The sequence below is a fragment of the Gracilinanus agilis genome, chromosome 6 (genome assembly GCF_016433145.1).
Source record: "Gracilinanus agilis isolate LMUSP501 chromosome 6, AgileGrace, whole genome shotgun sequence".
Classification (NCBI taxonomy): Eukaryota; Metazoa; Chordata; class Mammalia; order Didelphimorphia; family Didelphidae; genus Gracilinanus; species Gracilinanus agilis.
The window spans coordinates 292,359,599-292,372,672 of NC_058135.1; the positions used below are offsets into that span (position 1 = coordinate 292,359,599).

Consider the following 13,074-nt stretch of genomic DNA (forward strand, 5'->3'; position numbering starts at 1 on the left):
CCCCCCCCCCCCACCTTTTGGCAGTAATCTTTCCTTGGATTAGATATTTAAAAAATACATATCACACAGTTTCATTTTCTTTAAAGTTTTATAAAAGGTATTTCTTAAAATATATATTTTATATTTTTTAATATTTTATATATATTTTATAAAAGGTATGTTATAAAAGGTAACCATTAACCCTGAGACATCATGCCATTTTTGCTGAATGTCACACCAAAGTGTGCATTCTTTCCTCTTCCCTTCTTCCCTTTTCTCCTTTTTATTATTTCTGAATAGCTTGACTTGTGGATTTTAGCCATCCTGTGAATTATCCCTTGATTACGATGTGAAGTCATAGCTTTTTTGGTCATTGATATTAGGATTTGGGGAATTCTTGGGATTGTTTAATGCTGGTGTTTCTAATAAGATATTCACTGGATTTTCTTTGGGGAATTCTTAAAGCTTTATATCAGTCAAAGCCAGAGAAATGTGTAAATATTCTACTTAAATCTGATGAGTGTTTCCAACATGTTTCTCTTTATTGGCATTTGACCAATAGCAATTCATTGCTTTAAATCATATGTTTGCATCATATGTTTTCCAGTGGTTAAATGAGGAGAAAATTATCCAGAGGCTTGTGGGAATAGTTCATCCATCTCAAGAAGAAGATGTGAGTATTACTGTTACATGACTATGATTATGCAGAGATTGGTTTTCCCAGTTTTACTAATGGGAGTTTGAATCACTGAGCTTTGTTACTGTTCTAGGTTTCATGAATTTCAATCCAGCACTATTCTTGACTTTACTACCTAAATCTATGCTTCTGGGCTTGGATTCTTCCCACCCTCATTTCCCCAATAATAGAGCACCAGCAGTAAATATTTTACATTATGTCCATTAGAGATAGTTACTTTGCCAAGTATTTGTAAGGAAATAGGGTATCTTATGAGTAAATTAATAATTTTATTTTATATTCTTTGAACCTTTAATTTGCTGAGCCTAGTTGCTCAGTATTTGGGGAGTGGGATGGCACATGCTTCAAAGTAAATTAAAGATACAATCTCCCCTCAGTTTGCAGTTAAATTTGGTGGACATGCCAGAGAACAAGGTGTGATAGCCTAGCTCTGATGATTCCTATGAGAATAGTTTACTTTGTGTTCTTCCATCCATAGAGAGAGACAGTGGGCCAAGAGGACATGTCAGCAACCATGGGGAATAGCTCACTGATCATTGGGCCTGACATTTTTGAGCAGAATAGATTTATTGTTCAGCAGTCTAGTGAAACAATGATGGATCTGGGAAACAGTTAAAGGACAAGCCTGCACACCCCTCATGTCTTCGAAGCCCTGACCCTACAGTATTGTCTCCAAGCCCACTGTGAAGAGTCCCTCTGGGTTAGAGAAAGGGTTCTGCCTTGTGGGCAATTGTCCAGATTCCAAAGAAACTCCATATTTCAAGGCCATTAGCCATTTTTTGGAAGTGATCTCCATTTGTTCTATGTGCTAGGGGATCTCAGCTGGACTATCCTTGTTTTGCCTGTAGTCAGTAACTGATGGTGTAATTGTCTCCAGTTCTGCTGGAATTTTTATACCCTGAGGCTTTTGGGAATCTGTCAGGTATGGTGAGAAGTAGAAATGTTGTGGTCCTGTCCCAAGGAGTGCCTGGGGGCTGGGCTGTTGAGAGAATGTTCTGGGCCCCAGCACATCCCTCCATCCCTATCTTTTTGTGAATTCTGCTTTTCTGGGGGTGGTGGTGTTAAAAACTCTGCTTTTCTCCCCAGCGGCATTCTAATGCCTCGCAGTCACTCTGTGAAATCATTCGCCTCAGCAGAGACCAGATGCTACAAGTCCAGAACAGCCCAGAACCAGACCCACTACTGGCTACTCTAGAGAAGTACGTTCACTCTGTCCTGTGTTGTATGTCCCTCAGCACTGCTGCTTTTTTCATTCCATGTGTTGCCATGTTTGACTTTTGGGGTGAAACCATAGCCCCAGAGACAATAGACTATTTTTAATTTACCTGGTCCAAGAATTACACTTGTGGGGCCAAGTCATTGAAGTGACTTGATGCTCCCCAATGGTAAGTAAACTTTATCTGCATCATACCCACTGTCTACTGTCATAGCTACAGGCTGTAAAAGTTTAAAAGCAGATTTGTGTAAGCATGTTAGGGAAAGCCTTTGCTGGAAGTCATGGACATTCTGAATGAAATGTAGCGGGTAGGGAGGAGAGTGCTGGGCTGTTGATAGGCTGCTGAGCTGTGAGGGGTTCAGAGCAGAAGTGCAATCAGTCCCTATTTGACCTGGGATCTTGGAGAGTGGTGAAGGTTGAAAAGGCAGAAGACATCAATCCTGCAAGTCAACTCTGAGTAGGGAAGTGGCCTGTGATCTGGTGGACAGTTTGCAGACATCTCTCCCTACCTGGTTACTTTGGATCATCGGCTATGGAGGAGTTGGCTCCTGGTATCCTGAAAACATCTCTGGAACAGTTGTGAGACCCCAGATTCAAGCCCTCTTCCTCAGGTCCTTGGCCAAGCTGTCAAACCTGGCAGAAGCCAGGTTGGCTGAGAAACTTACCCCTTTGACTCCAGTCCTGGGTAGTTGGTCATAGCTTCACCTCACCCCCTTTCCTATCCCCTCATATTATAATTAAACTGTTTCCCTGTGTGTTTTCTAGTACTTTAAAGTCCTCATTGTGTTTATTTAATACTCTGAAGTTATTCCAGGCTGGGTGGGGCAGGGTGACAGTTAAGTCAGGCTTAACTGCCATTTCTGTCAACGGTCATTTGTAACTATTAAAAATGATATAAAGGCTGATATTATGAGGAAAAGTAATTTATTTACCATGGCCATGTTGGTAAAATAAATATATAATGACAACACCTGATAAAAATCTATTTTAAGCCTTCCCACCAGTCCGTACCTCCTCCCATCTTGTCTACGTAGCCAAAGAGAGCCCTCAAGCCCAGCTTCGCAATATTTAAAGCCGGGCTTTACGTTGAAGATGCCATTACATCCAAAACAGGAAACCTGTTGCATTATGGAAAATGTAGTTTCAGAGTGTCCACAGGAAGTTTGTCAAAATACTTTTAAATGGAACCCCCAGAATTCCAAATAACACATTTCCCCCTGAGATCCGGCAAAAAAAAAAAAAATTGGTCTTTTTTTCAGTGGATCTTAAACATGGTCAACTTCTAAATTGCAGGAAATTGGGGATAAAAGAAAAGGATAAAAACTAGCCACATTGACAAAAAGCCAATTTGGGGCAGTCCCCTATTGGCATAAGAGTGTACATTCAAAACAAATACATTCAACTCATTCAAAGTTCAAATCAGCTGCACCCCAAATTTCAATTTTGATCTTCATGGTCCAGTGAAGGCTCTTCAGGCATCTTCATGGTGCCTTCACCAAACAGGCTCGTTGTCTGGATTCTGGGGAGATGGCAAATTTCTTATCCTGAAATTATTCTCAAAAGAATTTAAACTTTACATTATAGATTATAAAACATACATTTCCTTCTAAGAATTATACATTTTCCCCTGAAATTACTCCTAAAAGAGTAAAATATATATATATATATTTTACTCTTTTAGGAGTATTTATTTTACATTATCAATTTTTTGAAACTTAACCCACATCCCCCGGAGGAAAATTCTAAATAACACATTTCTCCCCTGAAGAGGGTACCTCAGGTCAGCTAAGGATGCATGGCTGAGTCATGGGGTTGTATGAAATCAATTGGCAAAAGAAATAATTTAAAAAAAGAATAAAATTCAAATAAAGAAGAAAAATTAACTTGTGAATGAAATGTAAAATGTGCAAAAAAAAAAAAAAAAACTTATAACAGGCCTTTGAATCAAGGCGCAATTAAAGTGATTTAAGCAGTTTGCAAATACCCATTCAGGGCCAGGACTACAGAAAGTTGCCATTCTCTCTCTATATATATATAAGAGAAAAAAGGGGAATGTCTCTCCCTGGTCTGATTTTCCTTCACCTTCTCAGGGAATGAGCCATAAATGATAGCCAATCTTAGGTGATTTACTGGCAGTGTAGTTAGAAGATTCCACAGGAAGTTTGTCAAATACCTTTAAATGGAACCCGCAGAATTCCAAATAACACACATTCCCCTTATAGTTAAACCTGATTCCCTGGCTTGTAAAGTCTTACCCATTGTTCCTTCCTGTCTCCTTTCCACCCCACTGAGCCCACAAATAATATTTAAGTTAACTCCCCTGGTTTTCCCCATAATACTACATTACTATGCAGTGGCCACCCCTTTGTGACCTGGGCTTCTTGACTTTGAGAAGGTGATTTTGTACAGCCTGTGTCTGTTTACTGTGTATGACTCATGACAAATACCATTTTCCCTCCTTTTTATCATTTTAAAACCAACCCTCAGAGGTGTCACTTTGAAGGTCAGGCTTTGCAGCTCTCTCCCCACAGTTACAGCACTGGTTTTTCCCCTTGCTTTTTCACAGTTACCTTTGTTGTCACATTTGACTGATAAAAATACATTTGCTGGGAAAAGATAATAATCCCTGAGAGTGAACTCCCCTTGGTTTCCAGGAGCATATCTGCTAGTGAGCATCACTTGGGCGAGAATGGAAAGGTGGTGGCTTTCCCTGTTACCCCACCTTGGCTCCATAAGGACTTCTAAAGTGCAGCCCACATTTTTCTTGAAAGGGCTCTGTGACCTTAGTATTAAGGATAGCTCCAGGAAGAAAACTCTTTTAGATAAGCTGATGCCATTCTCCCTCCTTAGGAGAAGGGAAGTGATCATTTCCATTATGAATGAGGAAGGCAGTCTGGCCTAGGGAGAGTGAGCCTCAGAGCCAGGAAAATCTGGGCTTGAGGTTTGCCTTCTACATATAAGCTTCATCTCTGACCCCAGACCTATTTGACCTTGGGCAGGGCCTTCACTTCTTGGTCTTCTCTGGTCAGCTCTTTTAAGTGTTGAATTTTCAGGGATGCTGCTTTATCACTACTAGGGAATTCCCCATACCAGGGAAGTCCAAAGTCAACCCATGCTCACTTCCATGGGAAAGGGTTGAGGAAGCGAGCTTAGAAGGCAAAGCCAGGAAGGTTTGTTGTAAGAGGCAGACTCTAAAGCCCCACTCAGCTTACTTATAGGGCATAAAATTATATTAAGACATTATTTTGGCTTATGAGATCATACTTTTGGTGAAATAAAACTTTGCTATAGCTACTGTTGTAGTGAAAACCCTAGTTTTCACACATCTATATTTTCTGTGTGGTTCATGACTCCAACACTTGAGCATCTGCCCTCAGGAGCCTGGCCTGAGAAATTGTAGGACAAGGCTGGATCTTTGGTCCACAAGCCTAATAAAGTCTAGTATATAGCAGAGGGACTGGCACTCAGAAGGGACCCTTGACTTAACTAAGCTGTCATCAAGTCCAGCGTCCACATTTCTCAGATGAAGTACCTGAGGAGAGGTGACCAAATCAGGGTTGGGAATGGCTACGTGGCCAGGCCCTCTGATGTTCCAGCCAGCCCTCTTTTCACTGCTCCACCGTATTTAACCTTGCCTTCATTCAAGACATAGATGAAATATTGATTAAATGTGTCCTCTAAGCCTCTGTTAAACGGCACTGAGTCTAGCATAAATTTCCAAGGTGAGTGGTCCGCTAGAGCCTTCGCCAAGGAAATATGAGCCAGTCAGTGATTCCTCTTTGGACTTAGCCAGGGAATCAGCTCTGGCTCTTCCTAGAACGGTTCTATCATCTGGCCTCCATCTGTTTTTTTTCACAAGAAGAATCTTGGAATGGGCTTTTAGTCTTTTGATCAAAATCTAGGGCAATCAATCTAGCGGATTCCCTTGCTAGAATTGTCTAATAACCTCACGCACATTCTTCTGCCTTCAGTTCTTCGCTAGGACATTAATGAGGGTAGTTAGCATTCCAGGTGGAGCAGTGAGTTTGGTGAGTCAGAAGTTTTCACTTGGATAAGTTGTGACTCAGACCTTCTATTGTTGCTGTTGACCATAAGGTGCTTCTTCCCTTTAGTGGGTGACTGGTGTTTTCTGAGAGCACATTTATGCTAGCTGGATGCTAGCTTTCTGTCTTGGAGGGGTGTGGAGGGGTCTGCCCCCGACCTGGAGTAGGGCAGCTGAACTCTCCAGGATCTGTGATGGTATAGACCGAGGCTCTGGGTGGAAGTGATCAGACCCCTTGGGGAGCAGCACGGTAACCCTGTAGCCAGGCTTATTTTTGAGGAGGAGTGGTGGGGCCTAGGCTAGAGAGGGCTTCAGTAGACACACATTAGGAGAAGTTAGGTGTCTGTCTAGTGGTTTTTGCTTTTTCACGCAGGCGCCCATGAGTGAAAAGGGCTAACAGTGTTCGTAAAGATGGCCTAAGGCTTTGCAGACATTGTCCACAACTCATAGGATTTCACAGTGACCCTGGCCCCATTTTAAAGATGAACCCAGGGAGCATCAAGTTCCATTCATGACCAGAGGCAAGATTTGAACCCATGTTTTATAGCACTAGAGGCACTTGTGAAAATGCCACCACCCTTTTACACGATGTTTGATGAGTAAGAAAATGTTGGTTTTCTATTTGAGGACTGAACACTCAGGTATCAAATACTTTGAGCCTTTAAAAACACTTACACTTAGGGTTTACCTAAACCCTTAATTTATTCTTTAGATGTGCTGCTGGAAAGGGACATTACATTTGAGAGCTAAAAGAAATGATGTTTTAGTGGGCAGAGCAGTGGCTCAGTGGATTGAGAGCCAGGGTTAGAGACTGGGAGGTTCTGGGTTCAGATCTTGGCCTCAGGCACTTCCTAGCTGTGTGACCCTGGGTAAGTCACTTCACCACCATTGTCTCACCCTTACTGATGTTTTTTGGGAAAATCTGTGCCAGCATCCTCATGCCATTACTGGGGCGGTCTTCATGTTACAGGCCTGTTGGGGCTGGGTAGCCCTTGATGACAGAAGCATTGGCAGCCCTTGGTGGGCTGGACCGTGACCTTGCTGCCTCTGGCCCTCTTCCTGGGGGTTTTAGCTCTGTTCCCCTGCTTGCTCAGGGCAGCACCACAGTGAGAGACTCAACTGCCCTTCTTGTTTCCCAGGCAGGAGATCATCGAACAGCTTCTGTCCAATATTTTTCACAAGGAGAAGAACGAGTCGGCGATTGTCAGTGCGATCCAGATCCTGCTGACTTTGCTGGAGACGAGACGGCCAACGTAAGGCTTTTGTCTAACTCCTTTCTGAAGGATGCTTGATGTCCTTGTTTTCATTCTTACTTTCCCTTTAGTCTTTATGGATCATCTTTTGTTTTCAACCACTTACATAAGAGAGAACAGGCCAGCACCGTAGGAGCCAGCCCAGAGTCCCTGAAAGGTGCTGTTTGGGTTCTTATGATTTGCATTCCTCTTATTGAGGATTAGAGCATCCTTTAATAGAGGCTTAATAAAAGTTTCCATTAATAGTTTTTATATGGTTCTTAATAGCAATTCTATTGAGAATATCTTTTTGCCTCTTATCTATTGCGAAATGGATTTTGTTCTTACTTATTTCTATGTATTTTGGACTCTAGTTATATTGCTTTTATTCACATAAAAGATTTTTAATTTTGTGAACTCAAAATTATCAATTATATCTTTTACCTCTATCCTTGTTTGGTTAAAAATCCTTTCTTGGGATTTCAATTTGGGAAGTGTTTAGACCTATGTCTAGTGTACTCTGGTGATAAAGACAACAGAAATGTTAATGTTTCATCTTTAATCATTCAGTAATAATAGCTCTTACTTAGCTATTTTGAGATAGGTGCTATTTCTCTTCCTATTTTAAAGATGCAGAAACTGAGTCTGAGAAGAGTGCAATGATATGTCCTGAATCACCTGGTTACTAAGTGTTTGAAGCAGGATTTCTGATCCCAGGTTTGGCCAAACTACCACTTTCTCTTAAGGAGATTCATATGTGACAAGAAGGGTTACAAATCACTTGTTCTTAGTCCATACCTTTAAAAAAAAAATCCTTACCTTTTGCCTTAGGATCAATTCTAAGTATTGATTCTGACTAATGTCTAGACAGTTGGGGTTAAATGACTTGCTCAGGGTCACATAGCTAGGACATCTGAAGTCATTTGAAACTAGGACCTCTCATCTCCAGATCTGGCTCTGTCCACTGAGCACCTCACTGTCCCTTCCCCATATTTTAGTATAACAAAGAATGTATGGAAGGGCAGGGCAAGGATCTTACAGGGCTACTAGAGTAGGTATAGTCATAGCCCAGAGCCTGCCTGCCTTCAACTTTTGACTTGAAATGAGGCTTTTATCAGAGAAAACTTACTACAAAGATTCCCCTGCGCTCCCCCCCCCCCAGTTTCTTAATTAGTTTTTTAGCTGTATTGGATTTATTTGTACAGAAACTTTAAAATTTTATGTAATCAGAGCCATCTGTTTTATCTCTGTTGTTTGGTTATGAACTCTTCACCCAGCCTAGATTTATTTGCCAGGTCATTTCTTCCATGCTCCTCTGGTTTGCTGATGATGTCGCCCTTTATGTCTGTGTCCTTATTTAAATATTTTCTTTGTATGTCATATGAAATGTCATTCTATATGTAGTTTCTGCTAGACTGCTTTCCAGTTTTTGTTGACTGGTGAGTTGTATGGCATCTTTGGGTTTAATAAACACCAGGTCACTGTGCTCATTGTTTCTGTAGTCTCTGTAGTTAATCTGTTCCATTGATTGACTTCTCTGTTTCTTACCTAGGAGCAGATTGTTGTGCTGATTACGACTCTGTAGTATAGTTAGAGAACTGACTGCTAGACCCATACTCCCTTTCCTATTTTTCATTGATTCCCTTGATATCTTTGACCCTTTGTTCCTCCAGATGAATTATTTTTTTTTCTAGCTCTATAATTCCTTTAGTAGTTTGATTTAGTAGTTTGGCACTGAGTAAATAAATTGATTTAGTTAATATTGGCATTTTTATTATATTGGCTCGGCTGACCCGTCCATAATTTGAATTCTTCAGTCATTTAGATCTGTCTTTAATTAGGTGACCAGTGTTTTATGTAGTTTCTGTGTGCCTTGGCAACTAGACTCTCACGTATTTTATACTGTCTACAGCTATTTTGAAGGTGATTTCTATCTCATGTTGGGTCTTGCTGATAATATTAAATATGCTGATGATTTATATGAGTTTATGAGAAAGTGGATTTTCAGAACATTTCTGAGGAGCTTTTGTAATCTGCCTTTAGGATTTCCAAACAATTTCGTGATGGGCAATGCCCAAGTCTCGAATCCCATCTTTGTCATCTTGAAAGGAGAGTTTGTTGAGGTCATGCTTTTGTATCCTCAGCAGTCATTTAGAATAGTTTAGAAATATCAGACACTTCCCCATCTGTCAATTTGTGAAATGTCTAAAGTGTTGGTAAACATTATCAGCTAAGAAGCAGGATGATGGAGTTTACATTTCCCATGCCCTATGGTAGTGATGCTGCCTTACCTGCCTTACGTTGGCTTGAAACACCTGAATGTCCCAGGGAACTCAGTAGCCCCTTCGGTACTACAGTGGCCCTCGCAGTGTTGGGAGTTAGAATAAGTGGGTGGCAGGCTTTCCTTTTTTCCCCATTCTGCCTCAGAGCTCAGGAGTTCTTCCTCTAAGTTGCCTTCATCAGTCTCCTCATGATGATTCTTGCTCTTTTCCTCCTTCAGATGACTTCTGTCTCTACGACTGACTTAGAGCCTCCAGCGCTAGGAACATGTAATCTACTTGATGTCACAGACTTTTTTGCTACTCTCTCACTACTCTGTACCTTGGAAAAATTATTTGTTGAATATTTTAGAATGTAAGCCCATTGGAAATTGCGTTTGTTTTGTTTGTTAGCTGCAAATTAGCTGCAGTCCCCAATGCCAGGCACAAAATGCTTTTTGATTGATTAGAATAGCCATGGAGCGTAGCTCTGGAAGTATGACTGTCTTTTGGCATAGAAGAGGGAAGAACTACGCAATTTTCTTACTGTTGAGAGTGCCTTGAATATCTGCTGAGCCCACCCACTCCTACCTTCAAACTTATTATGTAATAGCTCAGTCTTAGATGTAAACAGGAGGCTATTGATCATATTTTAGTTTCTTCTTTTGAAGAACTGAATGATTCGCTTTGAAATATTAGTAGACAAATGAATTTGCTTTATTTTAAGATTTGAAGGCCATATAGAAATCTGCCCACCAGGCATGAGTCACTCAGCATATTCAGTCAACAAAAGTGTTTTAGAAGCTATAAGAGGAAGACTTTCAGCTTTCCATGAACTCCTGCTCGAGCCTCCTAAGGTAAGTTCCTGATCATAAGAGAAATTGGTCAGCTTATTAGAATTCTGATCTCACTACCTATTGGGAAATCTTGTTTTCATAAACTCCTTTATTTTTCTTGTAATTAGCTCTGAGTAAACACACTAAAAATTATCTAATTCTCAGTCATGAGGAACACCCTGACAGCAGCCATTCTGATTGCTCTTGAAACAGAACTCCCCAATTTCTGATTGGCTCTTTGGTATACTATATATTATCTTAAATGGTGGAATTGAAGAGTCTTAGAATGAAATTAGCACAGTTTCCTACTTTTGAAGGTTTGCTTGTTTTTTCCCCTCCTCAAGAACAATTGGATATATATGTGATATATAACGCCTCAAAAATAATTCTTGGCACATTTTGGTGAGTTTGGTTCTTATCTCTGAGATGAGAGAACTGACAGTCTTTGAGGAGGCATGAACTTGAAGAGTTTTCTTTTTTTTACCTGCCAAATTAAGATCTTTCTTTGAGAGTGAATGGTTGGTGAGGGTACGCTCCAAGCAACAAGAACTGGCATAACTCCCTAAAGTGGTTTAGGTTACTATGTGAACCTTAAGGCTCCACGGGGATATTTCAGTAGGATGCATGTTCCTTCTGAAGTATTGGTAGGGAGGCAGCCTCAGTTGTCCCTGGCTTGGGAGTTTTCTCGCAAGCATGTCTTGGAATAACTACCTTGCTCTCTGGGACAGAGAAGGTGATCTGACTACCAAAAAGTTACTTTGGTCTAAGTTAGCCTTGTGGTAGACTCTTTGAATGACTTCCAGGGCCTAGAGATTTTCAGTGGGCATTATTGAGAATTGATTATTGGTAGCTAATAAGTAATTAAAATACAAATTTATTTCCCCTTAAACTGACCTGTATTTTGGAAATGGTTCTATTCCAAATACTCTCAACATGGGCCTTTCACTTTCAGACTGTGCGCTTTTTTTTTTTTTTTTAATTTCAACTCTTACCTTTGGTCTAGGAATCAATCCTGTGTATTGGTTTCCAAGGCAGAAGAGAGGTAAGGGGTAAGCAGTGAGGGTTAAGTGACTTGCCCAGGTAGCATAGCTAGAAAGTGTCTAATGCCACATTTGAATCCAGAACCTCTCCTCTCCACTCCAGGTTTGACTCTCAGTCCACAGAGCCACGTAACTGCCCCTAAGTCTCTATACCTTTTAGCATAAATATTGTTTCCAAGGTTTTCCAGCTTCTTGTGTTATAGAAGTCAGTGGTAGTAGTTTTAATCTGGCATTCTACATGGTATCCTGCTAACATCAGATGTCTTTTTTTCTGTATGTTCTTTTATTCTTGTTTTTTGTAAGATGCTCATTGTAGCTTGTGCCACTACTGAGGTCAGCCTGTAAGTGGTTCTAGATCAGGGGTCAGCCTATGTGTGTGACAGCCAGGCCCACTTATGTGTATAAGCCATGTCTATGGATACCAATAGCAAGGCACAGTGCGGGAGAGAGGTTGAAAGGACCACTGATTGGCTCTTCCTTCCTGTTTTTGGTGGAACAACAAGCAATCCCACCTGGTATAGACTTCCTCTTGGCATATGTTCTGTGGAGTCAGGCTTCCAAAAGAAATTTGACTCCTCTTCTTTTGAGAGGAAACAGAGTTCCTTAGCAGGTGGAGGCTTTACTGCAGCATCTTATGAGCTTTCTGTAAACCCCTGATTCTGTACCTTTTTTGTGGCCTAGATCCATTTGGTCCCAGTTTGAGAAATCTGTTGACACTCTCAGAAGCAGGATTTTGTGTAAAATTAAATATAGGGGATTATGAAGGAACCTAAATGCATTGAATAAAGGCGGCTTCCCCCCTTCCTCCCTTCCAAGTCCATCCTCTGAAGTTAAGAACGTTACTTGCTGTAGACCCTAGAAGGTTTTCAATATTTGTAAATCCTCCAAATTTTGGTTTAAGCTGGCATATACTTAGTGGGAAACAGGAACTGGGATGAAGGATGGGGGTTGGTGACGAGGTAGAAGGGACTTGGCTGATATGAGCAGGGAAGGGGGAGTGAATAATTACCTCTTACCAGTTTACCTATAGAATCTCTATTTGTTTGGAACTTTAAGACAACACAGAAACCATATCCCTTTTTTCCTCTTCAAAATGAGAGATTGGATTAGGTGACTTTTAAACCTTAGAACAAGATAGAAGTTTTTTGCTTGAAATAATCGAGTGGCTCTGTGGTCTTTTTCAAGACCTTGGACCTAAGTTAATGGCTATGCGGCCATAACCTTGTTGGAAATTACCTGAGGCTGCCAATCCTGTCCTGAAGATGATTTTTGCTCTGAAAAATTAGAGCCAGTTTATGCCCATATCAGCTTAAGGAAAATGATATGCTGAGGTGGGGTCAAGACTATTCTTCTCTTTTCAGAAAAGTGTTATGAAGACAACCTGGGGCGTGTTGGATCCTCCGGTGGGAAACACTCGCTTAAACGTGATCAGGCTGATCTCAAGCCTTCTGCAGACAAACACCAACAGTGTCAATGTGGACCTCATGGAACTGAACAGCATCGGTGTGATCCTGGTAAGGGCTCTTGCCATCTTCTCTTCTTGGCTCACGTGGCTTGATTCAGCTCTACTCTTGGATCCTGGATCTCAAGGTTTTCTGTCCATTTTACTTGAAATTGAGTGGCCACTTGGGAGTGTTCCAAGAAAAGTGTTAGGAAAGCTTTGCTTTCCACAGCTTTCTTCCCCCTCTGTCAGCTTGTCCATCATGTTCAGGGGAAGTTGTTTAGTTTGTGTTCAGTTTAGATTTGCAGAATCAGATCTGGTAGGGGAGTGGGA

At 41.1% G+C, this 13,074-nt stretch overlaps 1 protein-coding gene across 1 annotated transcript in view; it reads left to right on the plus strand.

The window, feature by feature from the left end:
* The window catches only part of PPP6R3 (protein phosphatase 6 regulatory subunit 3), a 60,967-nt gene that overhangs the window by 15,975 nt on the left and 31,918 nt on the right, over positions 1-13,074 (plus strand). Inside the window, exons 4-8 of the mRNA XM_044682059.1 lie at positions 542-652; positions 1,763-1,875; positions 7,074-7,187; positions 10,152-10,281; positions 12,662-12,814. Coding sequence (XP_044537994.1) covers positions 542-652; positions 1,763-1,875; positions 7,074-7,187; positions 10,152-10,281; positions 12,662-12,814 — 621 coding nt within the window. The remainder of the gene's footprint in view (positions 1-541; positions 653-1,762; positions 1,876-7,073; positions 7,188-10,151; positions 10,282-12,661; positions 12,815-13,074) is intronic.